Source organism: Mizuhopecten yessoensis, unplaced genomic scaffold (assembly GCF_002113885.1).
Source record: "Mizuhopecten yessoensis strain PY_sf001 unplaced genomic scaffold, ASM211388v2 scaffold10925, whole genome shotgun sequence".
Taxonomy (NCBI): Eukaryota; Metazoa; Mollusca; class Bivalvia; order Pectinida; family Pectinidae; genus Mizuhopecten; species Mizuhopecten yessoensis.
The window spans coordinates 334562-357925 of NW_018408790.1; the positions used below are offsets into that span (position 1 = coordinate 334562).

The 23364-nt window shown below is 37.1% G+C and overlaps 1 protein-coding gene across 3 annotated transcripts in view; it reads left to right on the top strand.

The window, feature by feature from the left end:
* The window catches only part of LOC110463777 (tyrosine-protein kinase SRK2-like), a 129327-nt gene that overhangs the window by 46638 nt on the left and 59325 nt on the right, over positions 1–23364 (top strand). For 2 of the 3 annotated variants that reach the window (XM_021518631.1, XM_021518632.1), the window contains exon 2: positions 16625–16710. In XM_021518631.1, coding sequence (XP_021374306.1) covers positions 16625–16710 — 86 coding nt within the window. Of the gene's footprint in view, positions 1–16624; positions 16711–22297; positions 22816–23364 lie in introns of those variants that run through there. The other variant, XM_021518633.1, reaches the window with a different exon arrangement.

Sequence of the window (23364 nt, forward strand, 5' to 3'; positions counted from 1 at the left end):
GTATTGTATGATTTTGAGGTTTCGAAGTTGAGAATTGAGGGTTCTCCATGAATTTCGTATGCTGGAGAGTTCAACCTGAGCTTCTCACAATCGATAAATCGATAAATGATTGAGTATCATGTGATTGAGAGTTCAATATAGGTTGATTGTATTAATAAGTCAACATGAGTTTCATATGAATTGGGGGCCGCGATGGCCAAGTGGTTAAGGCGTCTGACATTCTGCTACCACCACTGGGTAACGGGTACGAAACCTACGTAGGGCAGTCGCCAGAAATTGGCCGTAGCGCATAGGTCGGTGTTTTTTCTCCGGGAACTCAGGCTTTCCTCCACCACCAAACAGCTATCGTCATATGACAGGTCCCAAGGGAGACAACGCAGGAAGGAAGAGAGTAGGGAAGTGAGAAAAGACAGACTTCCCAAATATAGCTAAAGTGTAGTAAATTATGGAGAAGGGATGGGCCGCTTATAAGGATTGGGGCGATTATAAGGATTGCGGCGATTATTAGGATTGGGGCGCTTATAAGTATTTGGGCGATAATCAGATCGAATACGGTAAATGTGTAGGACGAATCATGAGCATCTCCCAATAATGTGACGTCATACTGTGGCGGGACCTGCTAATTGTACAGAACTGTGTATATTGGGGTTTTATTTATTATGGGAAGATTAATGACCGATTTTATGTAATAACTATTGCCTGTTATCGTCGTTCTGCTCAGAAACATTTCCTACAATCACAGAAATAAGTGGAAAATAATGCGAATGTAACTTTTTAAAATGTTATCCGTGAATTGTATGCGAATTATATTGCCCATTAAAACGAGTTCTCTGCATAATCAATGCATCTGTCGTAATGGAAGAAGATGCCAGAGAGATCCGAACGGTACATCAATGTTAACGATGGAAGACAGATGAGTAGATACGAATGAAACTGGCTCTGGGAAGTTTTTGTCATATTCAAAATAAATATTTTAAGATAACAAATTTTATGTGTTTCGGATAAAACGATAATGGAACAATAAACAAATGTTGATCTTGTCGTATATATCAGTTTTGGAAATGCTTTGGTTTGCATGACAGATCATTACGATTGATTCTCAAAGCTCGTTATTTGTTGCTAATGCAATATGTTTGTGTTCTGTGAATAAATTGCTCGTTATTGGAAGACAGATCTTTTAAATTATTTGTTCCCTTTAATTATGGAAAAGATTGGAAAACGAGGAGGAAAACTTCGAGTTTCCTTTTTACGTTATTACTACAATATATCTGAGACGTATGAATACCATGACATCATTGCAAATTTTGCCGTGTTGGTGTTCGGTTGGCGCTGATGGCTGTTTGCCGTTGCATTGAAACTCTACCTCAAATATGATAATAAATACGACGTCACCATGTGTAATTTTAAAACGCCACACCAGTGGTTCTTATTGAGACGTCACGGCTTAAACCGTAGTGCAACGACGGTCGGCCATCGTCCGTCCATCTGTTCGTCGTCCTTGCACCAATTGTTCGTTCTAGATCAGAACAGATCTTCGGTAAGTTTTGCACGGAGCATCATTGGGACAAGACGCAATGTTGTTAATCAACAACCCATCCTTAGCCCCTTATCAATCATCATTGGGACAAGGATACCACCATGATCTTGCGAGACAAAACCAAAAATTGGGGAAATATTACTATTGATGAGAATACTGTGTTCTGATAGTATTGCATTGGTTTCGATGTGAGCGATACATGCCCCTTGGGTCTCTTGTTTTACCGCGATATATCATTTACACCATAAAACATTTACTGGAGTATTGCATGTTGATATGTGCTCCATGACAAGGAAACTATGTGATAAATCAAGATAATGTGACACCTCAGCCAGAAAAGCCAAAGCTATACACTTGTTTTTTCTACATCCGTACAAATCTATCAGCCATCATGCAGTCTTGAAACGTGCTCCAAAAGGCGATGTCGAATTAAATGGCTGGGATTTAGGCCTATACAACATAGGTTTAGCCTTGAACATTTTTGACAGAACGAAATTTTAAATGATGAGTGCTTAGCTGTATGCGATCAACACTACAATGTAGCATTTTACTCTCTCAGCTCGTGCAGTATGAAGCGACGCTATTACAACACAACGTGTTTTGCTTTCCTTTTCAAGGTCTTTGCCAAGACACTCTTCATTCGCTCTCTCCTATATTTCCGGAATAGATAGACGTACTCCGCTCGTCGTATTAGAAGTATGCGGGAATGACGTATGCCTAACAATCAGGTAGCTAATACAACAGAGAGATCACACTCGCGCTGGCGATGCCGGTGTCAGACATTACGCAGTCGAGATGAATCGTTTTCCACTTCTGAGGTACAGGGAGCGGTATTCGTGATGTATTACCGAAGCATAACGTGAAATTTATTTATTTATTTTTTCTTATTTTTTCAGTTTTTCTTTTACTTTTATTTATTTTATGAATTTAAATTGGTTAAAATTGTGCAATCTTGCATTTCCTCCAGCATACTTCATCAACAAAAATAAGAACGTGAATCGCTTGATTTAAGCGTAACTAAAAAACACTGTAGAATATTGAGTAAAAGGACGAGTAAACTTATAATGATAGAACACGAAAGAAGAAAAACTTCATGAAAACATGTTGGTATATATTTGATAGAAATTCGTTAATTTGCTTTGATAAAACATTTTTCTTCAGATTTGATTTTGAAACTAATGAGATGTTAAGCTCAAAAAGTTGTTTCACCCGTGAATTCCGTCTTTTCTCAATTTTAATGTGTCATTAACTTACCAATTAAATATAATAACATATCCTTAAATATAATTCCGTGATAAATATTAAATTCAAACACCATTTTCCTTGGTTTCTTATTCTGGGTTGAAAATATCAGGTAATGAATATTACTGGTAAAAAATAACTAGACACGATGTCATTTGTAGGAATTTCTAGCCATAAATAACGAGTATTTATTTATCATTGACGGGACACTGAGCCGCCAAATTGGGGACAATTCATTTAAAACCTTAAGAGTGTCACCTCTATAGCGTCTGTACGCTTGGACATCGTCTAGATTAAGATTAATCGGTGGACATTCACTTCCAAGTCTTCCTCTCTAGAACTGCACGTCTAGACTTTGACAAACGATAAACGGCTTCTTTCCAAGGACGGACACTGCTTTAATTGCTCAAATGTCGGATGTGACCTTTTGTACAGAAACACTTTTTTTGGGTGCAGAAATAACCTTTCGTGCAGAGTGACATTTACGTGCTTTTATTTAAGAAAATATACTTTGTTCCAAAATCACAATTTGTTCGGAGTTGACCTTTTGTGCAAAATTTAGTGAATATTGACATTTTGCCGAGTGCCCTTTTGAAATACAAATGGATGTCATGTGAAAATGATACTTTTGCGCGGATATCACCAATTATACAGAATCAAGTGTACTTGTTGATTTTTTTTGTAAATGTTTACTTAAATGGCTACCAAAATAATTACACATTACTATGATTTGACACATGTAAAAGCAATTGTTTTTCTTGTTGTATGGAAGATCACGATACCATAATGCAAATGTCCAATATTGTATTTATTTTTCTTTGAAAGTAGTTCTGGTTGTATGGTCTGCATGAGCTGGGAGTAATGCCTCAACAAATATCATTAAAGTAAAGCCAGTAATGTTACCCACGTTCCTGATCCACTCCCCACTTCCCGATGAAAACATCGTGATTTTCCCTGTGTGAATTACATTAATATTCTGCTGTTTTCTTGTGAACGTTCTTGTTGACACTTTAATCATGTAATTGACTCATTGTTTACACCCTCCGGTCTGTTTTTGTATCTTTATTTGCGATTTTTATCTGCCTACTCCGTCTCAGCCACCTGGCTCCGTATTATTACCACTGCCCACTCGTCGCGGCCAAGGCAACGATCACCCAAACCGAAAGCAATATAGTACGGTCGTTATTATTGGCCAGAACCGTAATTGATCCCGCCTCATCATTCTATACTTACTCCGACGTTACGAGTACGACTTGACACACCACACAGAATAAACTTATGGAAAACTTGCAATGAGCAAGGTACGTGAAGTATGGGACTTTCGTTGATTGTCATCAAGTTGTAGTTAAAAGCATAACTTAAAACAGTCTTAAACCGTATTGATGTATACATAATCCTTACGTGCCCTCTGTTCCACTTCCTTCTATCCCTTCCGTGTCTCTCTCCAATTCCTTTTTTACCTCATACCATTCTTTTTCTACCCTTTCACCTCCTCGTCTCACTATCAGTCTTCCACCGTCCCATTCCTTTCCTCTTCCCTCCTTCTCTTCCTTTTCCTTTTGTTTCTATATCTTGTATTCCCTTGTTTTCCTCTTTTTTTCTGTTCCTTTTCTCGTTTGTTCCTTCCTCCTTCCGTTCCTTTTCCTTTTGTTCCTCTCTCTTTTGTTCATTTTCTCTTTTTTTCTCTCTCCCTCTGTTCATGTTTCTTTCCTTTTCATCTGCTTCAAAAGCCTTCTTTTCTCGCCACTCCTCACCTTTCCACCTTCTCCCTTTCTCTCCCCCTCCCCCTTCCCCCTAATCTTCCCTCTTAAATCATTAAACATAACTATGTGTTACTTAATTTACATTTAGCAATATCATTTAGAACTTTATAGTGCTGTAAAATAAGACCTTGGAGCCATGTATGTTTATTTTATGACTCCGTGTCAGTCACCTAGGTTACCATTATAACGTTCTGTGCGGACCCCAGTACGCTAACCAAATAACAATTACCCTCAATTCTAATTACCGGGAAAAAAAGATGATTTAACGCGATATATTCCAATATCGTTAGTGAAAAGCATTTAAGCATCCTCCCCAATCCCTGCTGCACGTGCGCACGCGACAGCATCAAACGACATGTCCTCGCATCACGGGATCTGATACGAGCTGACTACGCGGTCCATTGACTTCTCGGTGAGAAAAGATGGCGGATGACGACTTAGTGGTTCGTGTTACCTGGCTATTAAATAATGGAGAGGGTAGTAAAGAGTATGTCTGTACGCTGATCCTTAGTAATTACTAGAGAATTATAGCCCATATTGATTATAGATCACCTGGATGTTTTGTTGGTATTCTATACATGTATTTCACTGTCCATTGACGCAATAAGGTCAAACAGGGTCAAATGAATGATTGAAAATGCATTTAAATGTTTTTGAATCTAATTTGTAATATAAAAGAGAAAAAAACTAAGTAAAAGTTTAGAAAATAACTAAATGAATAAATTGGAGAAGCAGGTGAATGTCAGTCTTCTCCGTTTCGCTTTAAAAAAGATACGGAGAAAACATCTCCCAAGCTCCCACACTAGTCGCCCCTTACGATCATACAGCGGATGAACAGCCGGATAGCGGACGAATTTCAAACCTCGGACCTTAAGTGATTGTTACTGTGCTTCCTGATGAAATTGTTTTCAACAGATTGGCAAGCTAGTGAGAATTTCGTCTCCTGAAATATATCCAAACTGCTTAGTATGTACCTCCTGTGATACTAGGGTGACCGTGTTTAACCCTCCAATTGCTCTTAATTTCATGTTTACGGATTCTGTTTTAAGGATCCTTGCCCCACTTCTCTGTGTTCTTTCCTTTATACAGTAATCTCCCATTAACTTCCGCTTGGATAAAACAGTAGCACAATTGGGCCCGGACAGGACACTTCCGATGACGACAAAGCTCAATTGGTTAGAGCGATGGTATAACAATCTGAGGTTCGGGGTTCGGGGTTCGAGTCCCGGTCTGGCCTCACTGTATTTTTACACTTAAACACTAAGGTTGCTAATAAAAAAAAAATCTCATTAAAATCCCGTAAGGTATGATTTTTTCAGAATTGAATTATAAAAGCTATGATCATGCCATAAAAAATGTTTCCAACACTTGGTTACAGATTTTAACAGTTGTACGAGTATCCTTAAGAGACCACCTGTATGAAGAGACTATTTTTTAAACGTCTTATATCTGTTATTACAATGAACCTGTATTAATTCATTCACCCCTGATGATACATTTGAACTCTTCCCATTCAAAGGATGGAATAGTTCATTATGAATTTTCAGGGGTGAATGAGTTAAGAGACCACTTTATGGCACCTCCCGAAAGTTGTCTCTGAATACAGGTTCGTCTGCGGTAACACTGTTGAACAAAAGCTTAATGTCATCACAAGAAAACTTAACCAATCTTTACCCTAAGTTTGTATAGTTCATAGTTTTGTTGTAACTTTTGAATGCGTCATATGTATAAAGTACACGAGTGGTTCAGTTACCTCCCCTGTCCTGCTCTTTTATGTACTTCTTCTTCTATGTACTGCAAAATGAGACGATATATCACTTTGTTAAAGCGGCACGTGTCTACCAAACAGTACACATAGCGTTCCTTATGACTTTATGTGTTTCCGATACCACCAAAACGTCCTTCGATAGCCTCTATTTCGACACCAGTAAATAGTTGCGTGTCTCACACAAAAGGCTAGTCCATTGATTCCCCGTCCGGGATCCAGGGAAGCGTGCGGAGCTCCCATGGGAAAGTGCGCTGCCAGAACGATTGATCGCAAAGCTAACAAGTCCTTTGGAACTGTCCAATTACACACAAAGAGTTATGTATGGGTTTGGAGTACTGGTCAGATTAGCCGTGTATGAGTGAGGGGCTACATGAACACCCTTAGTTCGTCCACTCTCCGTTTCGAGCGCCATAATACCAAGCGTCAGTGTGACTAAGACTAAGACGCACACAGAAAGTCAGTTCGCATGACGGCTTAGCAAACTTAATGCAGACAGTACCAGCGTTCTGTGCTATCCAACAAAGAAGAGTTCCTATTTGTTCGGTAATTCAATGCGGGCGAGATTTATAATTTCCTTTTGAACAAATCATCGCTGGAGATTCGATCCCTGGACCTTTTGGTTATAAAGCAGAGTTCTTTCCTCTGTGCTTTCGGTCATGTTGTTCATTATGGTAATTCTTTTCTGGGAATAATTTAAAAAGATTTCGAATTTACCACAACCTACGTCTTGTATAAACCTTTGAAGGTCTATATAGAATTACAAAACGCTGGGAATCAGCACTACCAAAGTACGGGCAAAGGGAGCTGTGATGGTTTCTAGAGGAGGATTTACTAAAAATATTGAGAAATGATTGTAAGAGTTCGCTTAAAGGGGAGTAACTGAGATCAAAGAAGTGGGGAAATTTGAAAATATGTGAAGGGTTTTGTCCATATGAGGGATGAAAAGGGTCTGTGAGAGTGGGAACGGTTGGTTTGATGATAGAAATGGGACGAAAGGGACATGGATTGTTTCAAGTGCCCCTCTGAGTGCATGCGTACACAATATTGCAAAGTGTCTAGGTAATTGTCCTCGAGAGCCCCGGTATACACGTATATAATGGTAAGTAGCATCTGGGGAATTTTACTCGTCACTTTGAATGACAAACGATGTAAAGGTCGGACAGAAATTTGTTTATTATACTGCAATCCAAGGCTAAGAATCCCCAGGCGCAATGTCCTGTCATTCACTCTACCGCCAAGTCCATGTGACGTATAGTTTATGCCATTTCCGGTCATGAACTGTGCCACGTCAATGTCGCTTTCTATGTCTAATTATCTGTACTTTGTGAGAATTGAAATATAGACAGAATTTTCTTCTGTCAGTGTCGATAAAAGAAGGAATAGCTTTAAAGATTTGTCACTTTTCTAGATTATCATTTGTATATAAGGTCACGAAATGGCGCCGCTGATGGTTTTGGTCACAAAAAAATACGATATTATGTGTGAAATGCAATTTTGAAAAGAACACTTTAAAAATAATTTCATAATTTTTAATATTTCTTCATTAAGAAGTAAATAGTTATATATTAGCAATTATAAACTATAAGGGCGGTACGTTGTCGTCACGAACTGTTTCCGTCCATTTTTATTAAGACACATTGCATATTTAAAACGTTTTCTGGAGTTAAGGGAGGTCAACACGGTTGTTTTGGAACTGTATGCTTTTATCCTCCTCCTCCTCCCTTTCGTTGTCCCTTCTTCCTCCTACTCTTGGCTTTTCACTTCATAGTTTCTTTCCTCCCCTTTCACAACGTTCCTTCGCCTTCCCCTCCTCTCCGTGTTCTCCCTCATCTCTTCTTCAGCTCTATATTGATCCTCCTTCCTCCTCTCTCATTACCATCCTATTCTCTCCTTCCTCCCTCTTCTTCACTTCCCTAGTAACCTTTCCTCTCCCAAAATCACTTCAATTCCTCCTGCCTTCCTATCGCACCCTCTCTCTTCCCTCACCTCATTTCCCTCCATTATTTCTTTTCTCACTGTTCCCTATTCCCTTCCATTTTCTCTCCCTCCTTCTCTCTTTCTCGTCTCTGCTCCTTAACCCCTCCTCTCGGGATTCGTCATTTGATGGTATCGTCAATTATTTATACACATAATCCCTGTCTAAGAGAAGACAAGTACTGAATTAGTGTTTAAATGTAAGCTATAATCTTGATTACCTGGCATCCGAAACATGACTAGGTCGTTTGCTTAAACGGAATACGAGGGGAGCATGGAAACAGAACCTGATCCCTGTGAAAACAAGCATTAAACTTGCTGTTACATTATTGTCAGAATAAACACATCACTCTTTCAGTTTACTACCTTACACAAAGTACACCATAAAGGAATTATGAACATTCGGCGAAGTTTTGGAAATTAAAAGTCTGTCTTAGTTAAGCGGTGCGTTTTGACGTAATATATAAAACGTACTGATAGTTGTTACGCAGTATGAAACGTGACAGGGCGAAGGTTTTCATCTCAACGTAAGTTGTACCTTTGTCGCCTTCGTTCCGATATTTGAGAGTTTAAATGTTTATTTTTTTTTAATTGAAAATAAAAATATCATTGACATTTGCGTTCACGTATTTTATGCACGCCTACCCTTCCAGAGCTGACCCGGTTTCGCTTCAAGGTGTTGTTTTTGTTTGTTTTCATATATATTTCATTTACCTATATTTTTTTTATTTTTTTTTTCTCGTTGATTTTTTTCTTCTTATTTATTTCGTCTCAAAGCGGTTCACAAACTATTATTCGTGGTTATAGGGCCCCTGCCTTATGTTCTGAGAGTTTGGATAGATTTTGTAAACATTTTTTTAAGTGAAGACTAGCATATTTCTTTTAAAAGGCTGTATCTGTGTTCTTTCTAATTTTGATCTTTCCTTAATGTGCCAGTATCAGGACCAGTCATCACTGACCTTGACCTTTTAAAGCACCAGCTTTTAGGACCATGCATAACCGACCTTGACCTTGCATTGGTACAAAAAAATAATTACATTGTGATGTCGTTTTTTGTGGAATTTAATTCTCAAAAACGGCCACCAAAATTTAGTTCCTAGTAGGGTCGTCGATAATTTACTGTAAACACCTTTCACAAATAGCTCTGCTCTTAAACTTGAAAAGAAAAAAGAAAAATAAAACATTTTAGAAGCACAATACAAATAAAACGACTCAATTTTCTAGAGTGATAATAATGCAGAAGCAATATTGACTTTAATCAATTTGAAGGTCGCTGTTCACACGAAACATGCGATCCACGTAAACGGATTTATTGGATCGCATGCTCTACCTAAACCGCAGTTGTAAACTTGACGCCAAATAACACATTTTTCTGTGGTGCTCATGACAATTTTATAGTATAATTGCACACTAAGGCCTTTGTTTTCATTTATTTCCCTATACTTAACTGTAACTGTACTTTGGAGAGTCGGATCTATTGGCAAAAGCTAGCCCAGTAGGTGATAGTTTCATCCTGGTCGTCGGCACCCCTGAGACAGGCGTTTATACGTGGAGGTAGTCGGTGATACTGGGTTCGTGTTTTAGATGTTACATCCACTCGTATACAACCGCCACCTCTTGTGAGTTTGTGGACGAATAAACTTCTCAACATAAACATAGCATTTCGGCTGCGTTGTGTCCGCCATTTTGCTTTTTGTGTCTCCTTGGTTCCAGTGATCCCAAAATTTAACGCAGACATTGAGCATTTCAATAAAAGTTTGAAACAATATTTTTTTTGCTTTATATTTTTATGTCACGCCATTCTCCTCAAAGAAACATAAACAAAATATAACCTTAATTACAGTGAAGTTTTGAAAAGTGCATGACCTCTGCTCTCTTACCTTTGACCCACAGGTCATAGTTCAGGCCAGTAAATTGACAACGCGCTAGGTACATTGGTCGGTAACCAATCAACTGTTGGCGCATCATCTGTTCAAAAAAGTTTTGGAATATTTATTACCTGTTTTTGAATCTATTTTTGGTACATTCCGATTTTTTCCCGGCGTGTGTCTTCTACTTAAGAACACAAGAGTACTTTCCGACAGCCTGGAAACTCAAATAATTACATTAGAGTACTTCCGAACGGTCAGGGTGCACATTTTATTGTGTTACGTCAGTCATAATTTTACGTATTCTCTTTTGGCTGATTGACGAATGGGGTCTGCGATCAGAATGGTCTCTCGCTATATGATGCCAAGTGATACCGGAACACCCAAAAAACAGTTGAAGTTGTCATTTAATAATTCACAGCCGCTGTTTTTTAATGTACAGTTGTCAGGTATAATTTGAGAATGATGGGGAAATGTGTTTGATATATAACAAAATGATTGTTTAAAAACAACGACAGAAAGACAGGATGAATTTAGCTTTAAGAAGGCTTCACGTAAAAGACATCTTGTATCACAGGGTACCTGATAGGACAACATTGTTCACATGACCTTAGTGAAAAAAATGTCGCGTTGCGCTCTCGCGCTCGAGTTTTCCGGGTTATAATTTCACTCATTCGGGGGCCTCTCAAATAAACATAGGTAAGAGTTATATACCCTGAGTTTTGAGTGGCTGAAACAGACTCTTCCTGATATAAAATATGTATTTCCCAAATGTTAGGGAAACAGGATTATTTGATTCCCTGTCACAAGGGCAATAAATACATGATATATGTGTGTGATTTCGAAACTGTATCCAGGGTATGAATTTTACCAATGACGAAGCGATAGGGCTACTCACGGTAAACTTCAAAGTGCCATCTTAATGAAATGTCAAAACTTGTTGGGACATGGGTGCAACGAAATGTCATTCTGTTACGTCTTTTCAGCGTTGATAGTGGATTACAGAAAACCAGATGATCACTTTTGGCCGCATTTTTGCGATTGGTATCCCTCTTTTCCTGATTTTTGCGCTACATATCTGTAAATGATATGAAAGATATATGTATTTTGAGAGCATGCTATTTTGAAATTACATAATGTATACCTTAACAATATTCACGAATGCTAGGCAACACTAGTGACTATGTATATTTGGCTTCATCGCCGTAATGATCGCATCTGTGCCAGAGGTTTCCAATTTTTACACTTTACTTATTGTTACACAATAGGTTCTGTTTTTAAAATTGCACAACAGTATATCAACTTTATAGGTTTGTATCTACAATGAGAGAAAGGAATAAAAAAAAGAAAAAAAAAGAATTTGAAAAGGAGCATTACAAAGTTATAATGTTCCTGTACATGTATACCTTTGGTACGCAACACGTGAGTTTAATAAAAAGCGTGTCTGGTGTCGGGTTCATTGAAACTTGATTACAAGTCTTGTTTTATGATCTCTGAAAGTCCGTGACTTTCACCCATGTAGACTGTTCGACCAAAAAACATATACGTAGAGCACTTTTGCTTTACATTTTAGATGCAACGCTTTCGACAGAGGCGTCGATGCATCCCTGCTTCGCCTCACAGAACCATCAAGAAACCAACATTCCTTTTGTGTACGACATAATCTGTCATTTCACTGTTAACAGCCTGTTCCGCCGACGTAATGGTCTCATCGACAATCTGACACGATTCAGTCGTTCCCCGTAACATATGATGTTCACAAAATATGCTTCTCACTGCAATTCCGTTCGTTAATGGCGTGACCAATATGCCACCAGTAATGCACCATTGTTTTGGAAGTAGTTTTCTTATAAAAAGTAATTACATCTCAACACTTCAAGGTGGAAAAGACAGCACGCACTCACGAGGTGCGTGGTACAAACGGCGCGCGCTCATCACGAGGTATGCACGAAGCTACCAACTTTAGGACATCGCCTGATGAAAACAACTACTACATTGATAATGATGTTTGTGTACACGCCTTCCTAATAAACATATAACCGCATATAACCGACAATAAGCCCATGTCTGGTAATAAGCCCACCCGTATATATTCCAGTTCGGTAAAAACAAATGTTGTTTTATTAACCTGTAATAAGCTCACGCCTTGATTTTGTCCTAGTTATATGTGTTGACCCCCCTCCTTATAAATTACAGTTTAAATAGGTATACATATATGTATATATATATACTATTTATCCTGTTATTTATAGTATATATATACTCTAGATCAGTCGATTTTCGCGAATAATGAATTTCGTTCTTATAAAGCATCCTACTGTTTACCTGTTTTCTGCTATATGACCCTTTGTTGACCTTAATTTGTCAATCACACACAACTTATAACTGAATAATTTTTGCGAGATTTTCCCGATCAAATTTCTTAACAAATAAGTGAGAAAATATTTACAAATCTCGAAAAAAATGACTGACAATATTGCTTAAGACGTTCAGATTGAAATGATTTAGATTAAAAGGACATGCTGCTTCTGAGAGACGGTACGACAGAAATTCCTTCTGTAACTTCCGGTTGTTTTGGGTCTGATTTTTGTGGTCAATCTTCAGACCAATGTGGCTTGTGTCTACTGCACAGTAATTCGCATCTGAGAAAGGATCGAAAGGGTAACAGGCATTCAGCTTCGTAAATATCTGTCTAGCGTGAATTTTCGATAAATTACTATCCTTCAAAATATCGGAGCAGTTTATGTCCATTACGAGGAGTCATACATTCTCTGATAGCGTGACAGATAAGTTGGTATATTTCACCATAGACATCGTTCACGGTTGTAATGACGCATGTATCTTCTCAAGGAAAACCAGCATTCTCTACTAAATAGCTCCCTTGACATTAACCATGAAAAACCGAACTGATTACCATCGAGAGATAAGATATCACTTTTGATTGGCTGTCCAATTTAGAGGTTATGTATTGGCCGTTACAATTGGTCAAATTAATTACAAGGAAGATGTTTTTGTTATCTCTCAACCCTTCATGGCATGTGGTGTGTGTGGCGAGCATTCATTATGGTGTGTGTGGCGAGTATTCATTATGGCGCTGATAACGTGATAACCACGCGCATCTTTCCTTTAGGAGTTCACACCGTCGCCTTGTCCCCGCGTGTACCACGTGACACAATCAGTCAGGTGCAATGTAATTAAGGACGAAACGTGGAATGCAAACATGCCTTTCTTCTCTGGTACTCCTTTCACCAAAAGAATGTATTCCTTCATACTCGGCTACTGACTACCAGTCATGTATGGAAGGCCAATGACCTTGACCCTTTGTTTGTTCCAAGTCCTCAAGGCAACAGCAAGAATATTAGGTTACAGTTCTGAAGTCTTCGAGTAACGAATTAATCAAAACGTTCAGAATTCCACGATATAATTTATTGCATCTACTCGTTTGTAACTTGGAACTCCTGGACTGTATGACATTCTCCATTCGGAACACCTCTGCAGATCATGCAGGAACTATAATCGGGGCGAGGTGTTCAAATTGGCTGTAATCGGCGGAAATGTTCCGAATCGGCATATGTTGAATATGGTGTACGATTCCTGCACGGGAATTGGTATCCGAATAGTAGGATGCATGGCTGGGGGCATCCGAAAAGAAAAAGTTTATGATAATAATTATTATGAAATACACAATGACTTGGATGTCAGACATCGGTATTCAACGGCTGCTACAGAGGATGTGACATAAGTAGACTACGGTCAATGCATAGAGGGCCTCGGACTTCCAGGAAGAACCAAGTACGACTAGTGACGGTATCGGTTATCATCCGACTGAGTTGAAGGTTATATGTAATACTCAAATAATGATATTTATTGAGACTAGTCTTTGTTAAGGTCAACTTATTCTGGGCAATTTCTCTTATTTGATGAACATTATCGATGTTGAATACTTATATTTGAAATTTCTTTTAAAGAAATTAATTCAAAATAAGAGCCAAACAGGACCTATATTTAAATTTCCACATTTTGAAAACAATCCCCGACTTTCGGAGTATTATGAGATGCCATTGCGTTGAATATTATCTTCTTTTGTCACATCTTTAAATAATTAGTTTTTTGGTGGGTTTTTTCTTAACAGATTATTCTTTTGTTTTTATTGGCCTGCCTGGTGTATTACTCCAAATGTGCCATTTTCTTCAAATTCGGGGAAGTGTTTTTATTTTCAAATATTATTCCAGTGAATCTATAAGAAAGATACCCTCTCTTGGATTTTTTGTTTTGAGTTTGAAGCATATATGCATTACGGGAGACAACTCGTAAAATAAATTCAAAGTGAGGTTTTTTTTCAATAATTTTTTTCTATAGTGGATTGAATTATTCTGGCTTACTATATCAAAGCTTAAAATAATATTCATCATCATTTGTGGAATTTAGTGGGGAAAAAATACCGGAAAATGACCATGATCAGACGATTTATTCCTCTTCTCAATAAAATTGTATCAAGTTGTCGAAACGATCAGCAATGTAAAATGGTCTGCTAAGAAAATGTCATTTTCAAAACGTTATTGATCTAAAATATTATGGCTGATAGGATATCAGAAATTATTCGTTATATAATATTCCCAAATGTAATACATAAAATATAAAATCTCCTGGATCGCTTTGAAGTCTGTAGTGGCCCACAAGTGTACTACCATATCGCGTATCATCAAATATCATACGGTCGATGAAGAGAGGCCACTTAAATGTTTCCGGATAGGCTGTGGCGTGCGATATAGTATAATAACCAGATACTCATCATGAAAATATCGTTTTGCTCAAAGAAATGGGTTTCCGATCAAATGATATATTAGGAATGGTATTAAGTTTCTGTAACTGTTCATGGTACTCTAACACAGCTCGGTATGAGATCAGTTAAATTACTATTCTGTCAAATTAATTCATAATCTGTGATTTAATCGCAAACGAAATACATATTTTTTTAAACCATATTCCAAATTATTATCCGTTTTCTAACTTTTGTAAACCATTTAGCGTTTATCAAAAGATAACACAAATGGAAAAGGATGACATAATTTTATTACAATTTTAAGCGATGACAAACGAGACACTTTTCTCAAACTCTAAATGACCGAATGTTCTGTGTGTAACCGATTTCCGAGTTTCATTTCATTTCAGAATGTTTTACTTTGTAGGTCTTGCATGCAAAAGGAAATGGGCAACATGCAAAGCCTAAAAACTCTCCTTAGATTCAGTTTAAAGCCATAAAAATAACAGATATATGCATATAAAACAATAGAAATATTTATATACATGCAAATGAAATATTTATAAAATTCTAACTGAAATATTTATAATATTCTAACTGAAATATTTATAAAAACAAAACAAAAAAACAAAAAAAAATACATTTACATAAGGTTAACATCAGATCCATTAAAAAAAATGAAGAACAAACAGTTGGTGACATAAATGTTCATTTCCATAACTGAAAAAAACTCCAAAATATTTACATAAAAACAAACAAAATCTTTTTTTTTACATAAAACCCCCATAAATATCTATATAGTATATTTAAAACAAAAAATATTGAAATGTTATCCTAAAAACAGAAAAGATTAATATTATACAATTAAAATACATATTTTTTTCAAAACAACTGGAATATATATCTTTAAAACCAATGATTTGTGTTGTTCGGACGACAAGAAATATTTAAATATAGAAATAGATTTTTTTTTATTATATGAATGGTTCGTCACTCCCTCGTAAATAGCCCACTGTTGCAGTGATAAACTAGCGTCCTCCCATCCTACCGGCCCCCAATTACACTGCTCCCTGGACCAGATGTTCTCGTTTGGAGCCTCGTAACCCCAAACGCCTGAAATCAGATAAATCGTGTAGCTGTTCAGGCCAACGGGAGTATATGTTTCCTGGCCATATCACTAACCGGGTGACAAATCGTTGTCGCATGCTCCCTAATATCATCGCTAATATTCTCCGTTTTTTGCCATTTTCAAGTTATTTTAAACTCTTACGTCATCGCCGTCTTGGCATATTTTGGTTTTTCATCCATAACCACCGCCCTTAGCAACCAGTACGGTGCACGGCAAAAACACACACTACTTAGGGAAGGACGGTGGCTGCTTGGTAGCTGTTTAAAACCTTGGAGCTTACCATTGGCTTGTGCAATCGATGACTATTTTACATTTGGCTTTCAACGTATGTGAGGTCAATGGCGAGGAAATAATTGATGGAATATTCTTAATGCATGTTGAGTTAGCCAAGGATTATTCGTGTTATTGTCACAGACAACTTGTTGCAGTTGAAAGCGACACAAAATAAGCATGCAAGGTATGGTATTCATATTGTTATGTTAAATCCGTGGGGTTGTACGTTATTTATTATATCCCCTACCTTGTTAACTTTAAATTATTGGTATTTTGTGATGTTTAAACGCGTTTCATTGTCTTTCCAGCATGCGTGTGTTTGCGGCCTTCACCTCTGTCCCCGGAAACATGAACAACTTCCGGTCGGAGAAACGCCGTCCAAATAGCTGTTCAGGTGAGTACGGTTGTGCCCAATTATGGCTGGTTTTAACAAACCGTTTTTCTTTGAATTTTAAATCATTGAAAATTATGACACAATCGTTTGAACGTCAATGAAATATTTTCGAGAGTTTCACGTAAACAATGGAAACTTTGCAAACTTCAACTTGTTCGTGGCATGCTAACGGCCCACCTCAGGTCATGGTCATCATATGTGGCTTTCAATTTTGTCTGACTGTCCTCGAAAAGAGCATTCCAAGGTACAACTGGACAAGTGAAGGTTTTCTTAAAATAGCACAAGACAGAATTACCGGACAAGTTGGGTGTTGTCTATAGAAAGCATGTCTCAAGAAACTTAGATACGTTTGGCTGACCGCAGACGCATGCCACAGATAACTTTGGCAATAAGGGATTGTCACAGGAAAACCTGTCACATGGTACTTGGGATAGATAGGATTGTCAGAAGAAAATCTTGAGATTCTTGAAGATTCAAGGTGGTACAAGGATTTCTACCGACGGACTTTTAAATAAATAATTAAGGTAAAAATTGTAATGTATAATTTCAGAATGAATTTTATAATTAGTACATCCGTTTGGGGTAATACAACATCTGAAAATAATTCTGCCTCACTAATGACAGTGCCAGTTCGCTTTGTACGAACTCAAATTTCTCAAATAATCCATCGACCTTTTTTAATGGAGGTTTGTTTATATGCATTGTAACACGGATACAGCGAATACATCTTTTATCTCGGAAAAAGTGTAATTTATCGTCGCGATGACATAAACAAGATAAAGTTTGAGTGTCATGAAATAAGGACGCTTGACTGTCGCGACTTTGACATATCGAAGTTTGGCTGTTACGACTTTGACAAAGCGAGGTTTGACCGTCACGACTTTGACATAACGAGGTTTGACTGTCACGCTAAGGTAAACGTTAGTGCGTGATCATATAAAAAGTAAACATCACTCAAATTGAAACTCGGTCGTGTGCCAAACGTGTATAAAACAGCCAAGTTCAATGAACGCGTGTCATGCAACGGCCATGATGTCAGTGTTTGTTACTACTGATACAGTTGTCGTATCGGCTGGGGACTAGACAATAAAATCAACAGCCTCGAACTGGACGTTATGAGACCGAACAATGGAATCAATAGCCAAAGAAAAAAAATATCTGGGGATCGGACAATAGAATCAGCGACGGTTTTCATGTGTGTGTCAGTTAGTTAGTTTATTTGTTTTGTGTGTGATTGGATTTCACTGACTTCATTTTGTCGACACGTGCTTCTATACAGAGTTACGTCCCGTGACGTTGATGACGTATGACCAATTCCCCAGGACGGTGCGCCGAAAATGGACCAAGATGTATACAGAGAAATACAACCTTACTTACCAACTACGAAAAAGAGTACTTGCCTTTACGATTGGACCATTCGAATTTTAACCATGTCTCGTTCAACCTTATTACAAATACAGAATTCGTCACAAACATTTAGTGACGTCAGTGATGTCAGATTGTGAACGGGTTGTGGTTCAAACCATCAGGAGGATCGGGGGAGTGTCTGGTAATAGGGCATGTCGGGTAGCGTGAAAAGTCACATTGTAGAGAATGTCGGATTGTAAGGCAGATTGTATTTCGAGACGGTAAGGTATTTAGGGTGGTCAGACTCATATGAATTTCATATTGTTAGTAGTCAGAAATGTCAAATTCTGGGAAGGTCGAGTAACACATTTGTGACCAAGACCCGTGTCAAAGAAAAAATCAACTTACATGACATGACATGACGTATGACTTCTCGCCTTCCAAGCATCAATGCCGCCATGTCGTGCTGAACAGGCGACAGGAAACGTATCAACTTCGGACATGTAAGTTGGCGGTTTTGTGATATCATGATGTATCAATAAACAAAACTGGTTTTAACATCCCCTATACCTATATAACGAGATTTATTTTTGGGTAAAGGATCTAACCAATTAATAATAAAACCTCATTTGTTATATCAGTTATTTTGTAAATTTTGTTAGGTTTCAATAATGATTATTAGACAAGCACCTTACACGTGATATTCTGCGTACTTGAGGGAAAAAAATGACCGAAGGGAGACAACCGCCATATCTACAAAATTGTGAGGGATCTGTATAGAAACATACATGTATGTATGTACAACAGACAGTAGTCTTAATGATAAAAAAAAGTTAATCAAGAGTTGTTAAAATAAGCAAACTATGAATTTGCGGTGAAAATAGGGCTTCAGACTTCGTAGAAAATCAATCCTCATTTCAGATTCCCAATTATTGAAAAATATAATAAAATTCAAAATTTTATTTTTAAAAATTCATTTTTTACACAGACGTTTCACTTCAAGTAAAAACTTGTTTACATTCATATGAAGTGTTTTGTACGTCTTTAAAAAGTTCACGATTTTGTTGATAAATGTTTCTCGATTGATAAGCTAGCTTGTATCGGCGACTTCATCAAATACATGCGCAGCATTCCGCGAGAACAATTCGTTCTCTCTCCTCGAGTGGTGTACGCTGACGGTAGCACGCGAACATGTGTCCTATCTAAATACCTTGCTCATATTTTAAGAACAATATTTCTTTCATTCCAAGCTTGAAAGAGGCAAGCTGTGTTTAGCGTTCCTGTCAGTTAAAAACTTCAACAACATTCCAAACTATGTCAGTTATTGAAATTTATGTAGTTTAAATCAACAAACCGAAATTTCGGGAAACTGTGTCAGTTCACCAAATATGTAATTCAACCATAGGTCAGAATTGCACAAAAATAAACTGTTGTTTGATATTAGTAGTTATTTGACTTGCTTTGCGTGTTTCGGAAGTGCACATTTCTTGTATAGCTCCGTTCTGTAGTATGTTTTTAAGTATCTCTGTGTCAGCTATAGCAAATCTCTCTCTCTCTCTCTCTCTCTCTCTCTCTCTCTCTCTCTCTCTCTATATATAAATATATATAGAGAGAATAAAAACAATTTTTTCAGATCGTCCGCATATATTATATATATATATAAATAAAGCATAGTATTTCGGAGGACGGAATTTCTTTCTTTTTTGTAACTATTTAACTTAAACTCTGAGCTCAAAACAAAGATTTTAGCAAAAATAACATATCTAGTGATAAAAATGTAATATTTCTATCACGGTATCACCATTTATTGATCGGCAGATTTGACGTAAGAATTGATATCTGCGTTAAACTAATTTCCTTTGAGCTGTCAGATGGAATCAGACCCGCTGAATGTTTTGTTACATGTGCAGTGTTCTTATATACAATTTGTTTCTGTCTATAAACTGTATTAGTATCTCAAATATGCGTATAACTTTGCGCTGCGCTAGTTCTCTGTTTCCAGAAACTATTAGATATAAGTTACTGCACTTCAATCAGAGTTCGCTATGACCGACAGCTGTCTGTTCTTGAATGATTGTAAACATATGTGAGATTCACTCACTCCCTCCCATTCGATTTTAAATGTTCCACTAGTAAAAGTGAAATAAAAAAGCAATAAACAGTCGACTGGAAATATATTTCAAAATCGTCGATATTTGCTTGTGAAGTGTGAATGGTAGATGCTCGTTTAGATGGCGTGTCTATAAAAACATGTTTTTGTAATATCTCTTTATATCTTAAGTAATAAAAAGACCGAAGCTCGTAAAATTGGATAAAAGGCATATTATAAAATTGTAATATTGACAATTTTTCAATTTTGTTAAACAGGAGAGAAGAAAAAAAATCCTTTCGTAGTCCAATTACCTTGAATGAATCTACATCCGGTTAGGGTCGTTCAAAGCGAGGGTCACTCGGTGCAAAATAGTTTTCCTCCATAGAAATGAGGCAGACTGTTTCATTACGATCGGAACTGACAGACTATATCTAATATACTTCAATCATGTCCATGTCGGTAGTTGTAACTACTGGGAAATAAAACCGAGGTCCGTCTGCTGTGAAATTGTTGAAAAAGCGGAGAAAGGAATATAGCGATTTTGTATGAAAGAAAAGGATTTTTTTTTTTTTTATGACATATCGCTGAATGCTCAAAAGATATGAAATATGAAATATGATTTCTGGATTTTAAATGCTATTGTTCATTCATATTAATTGATTCTTTTTTTTCTGTATCAGCCGATTTATTGGTAAAAGGACCATCCTATTGGCTCTTTATCAATGAAAGGTCAACGAACGGATAATGAAAGCGATCCGGAAACAGAATATATAATTATAATAGGGCAAGGCTTATAAATCATATGTATTGAAATAGATACTATAAAAAGATATTTAATTTCTGTTGAAATACTCACGGTAATTGAAGCCGTACGTATCGTAATAGCGAAAGACAAACGGATAAAAAATAATGATAATTAATTGCAGGTAAACTATAATAGGAAAACGTGGGTGTAACATTATAAAATGTCTGTCTCAAAAGGCAATGATATACAGGGGTTTCAAGTTCTTTAAACTTTGTATGTGAAGGTAAATACGTCAGATTAAAAAAGGATGACTAAGTTTTGTCATTTTAAAATCCATCAATTAGTTAATCAAAGTATGAATCATATTCTGCTGGGTGAAAAACCAAACAGCGCGAGCGGTATTGGTGTGACCACAATCCTATCTGATGAAGGTTTTGTGAGAAGATTATCTTTTTATGATTCGATTGTCAAGTTACGTTTATTCACACGGATATTTCTCACTCCAGTTTAAATTTATTCCTATTCAAGTTTCTTATTTCTCCGTATAATGAAAAATGTGACGTTGTCGGCATATTAAATATTAATGAGTCATCAAGCGTTTTACAAAAGACCTCGGATAGCACGCTACTCGATTACTCCACTGAATAAGAGATATTTCTATGATTTAGTAATTTAACGGTTGATATATAATTCGTATTTTTATCAAATTTACTTTTTGTGTGATCGTACCTTGTACCCGCACGAGCATCGATCTTCACTTAATTGACACTGCACGTGCAACGAGACCCCCATTAAGAGTTTTGCACGTGTAAAGAGACATATGTTGCAGTTTTTATTTATCTTTCAACTGCACAAACCAATAGTGATATCTGATTTCAGCTCAGTCTATCACAAAAGAATTAGCATCATAAAACATTATTAGTTTTTTTTATCATGAAAAACATATGTAGGCTTATTTTGTCAAGGTGAACGTAATCCACACGATTTGATTAGAATATTCATATATATCGAAGTATCGAGATAACACGGGTAAAAGAAACGGCGAGGATGTGGATGATGTGTACGAGCCAGTGTGAGTGTGTCCTTATGAGTGTCTTTGTCTTATCTGTAATTGCCATAAGTTGTAAAATTTCATCAAATAAAGAGCTTGAACGGTAGGGAAATGATAATGATATACGGGTGTGTGTGTAAGAAGGGACTGACAAGATATGAAGAAAACCGCCTAAAACAGAAAAAAGGATCTTGAATGCTGAAAAAAAGGAAAAAGAATTAACAGCTTAACAAAAAAACACAAAGACGAGGAATACTAAAAACGAAAATTAAAGGAAAGACAAGAAAGAAAGAAATTAGAAATTAAAACCAACGAAAAGAAAAAAAGAATTAAGAAAGAAAGAAAGGCCGAGTTAAAGGAAAAGAAAAAGAATTAAAGAACGATAAAAAGAAAGGAATAGAAAGACAGATGGACAAGAAAAGGATACTCTGTTCTTATTATAGTATAAGATTACAAATGAATTTGAGATGACTTCTATCTGTGCTAGTTTATACAATATGATCAGCCTGACATGCTATCTATAGGTACCCCGCTGGTGGCAGGTGAACTTACTTTTGTATTAGGCTACTTATAAAGCGTACTCTAAAGTAGTCCTGCTAACCTACTTGCAGTGTATTTAACTGAAAATATTCAAAGATTTGTCAAAGTTGTGGTCACTTTCCAGATAAGTTGAGTCAGACCACGGGGGCAAAGCCGCCAAAAAAATGAAAACAGCCTCGTCCCCGTTAGGTGTTCAACACGTGGTGGGAACGAGGATAGGTCGCTTCTACACATGGAAAAATATGGGTTTGGTTATTTCCTGTGCGAATGCACACAGATTTATGAGCGTGTAATTCAATGGAGGAAGGAAATTCCACCAATATAAATAAGGTGAGTGATGCTTGAATAGTATACTATCCACTGAGTGTATGATACCCTGGGATCCAGGCGTCCTCATCCAGCTTCACAGCCCTAAGTTTGATGAAAGGCCAAAAATATGTCAGACATCGAAAATGGCGGTCGCCACTTCCTGTGATGTCCACGGTGTTTTTTAATTGGCATTTATCCAAGTTATAACACCTGGAAACAACAATTTGCCTCGCCTCTAATTATTCCCAATAAAGTAGAATAGTGTGTGTTGCTGTTTTGCGAGAATTGTTGGGATAATATACAGAGAAAACACCTGAACTAGTCGAGAAAGTGGGGCATTCGCGATGCACTTGTGTGTGTTTGTTTTGACATCGAACACATTTTAGAGGGGGCATTCGGTCCAAGTTTTAAAAGTTATTATACGTCAGTGTCATGTCTCAAGTCTTCGTAATTTGTACTACAATATGCAAATGCAGTTACAAGTACATCATTTGTTACTTCAAGCAGACGATGAGTGGTCAAATGCTGTGGTGATTCGTAATGAGTTTGCCGACCAGACACAGGTAGCAA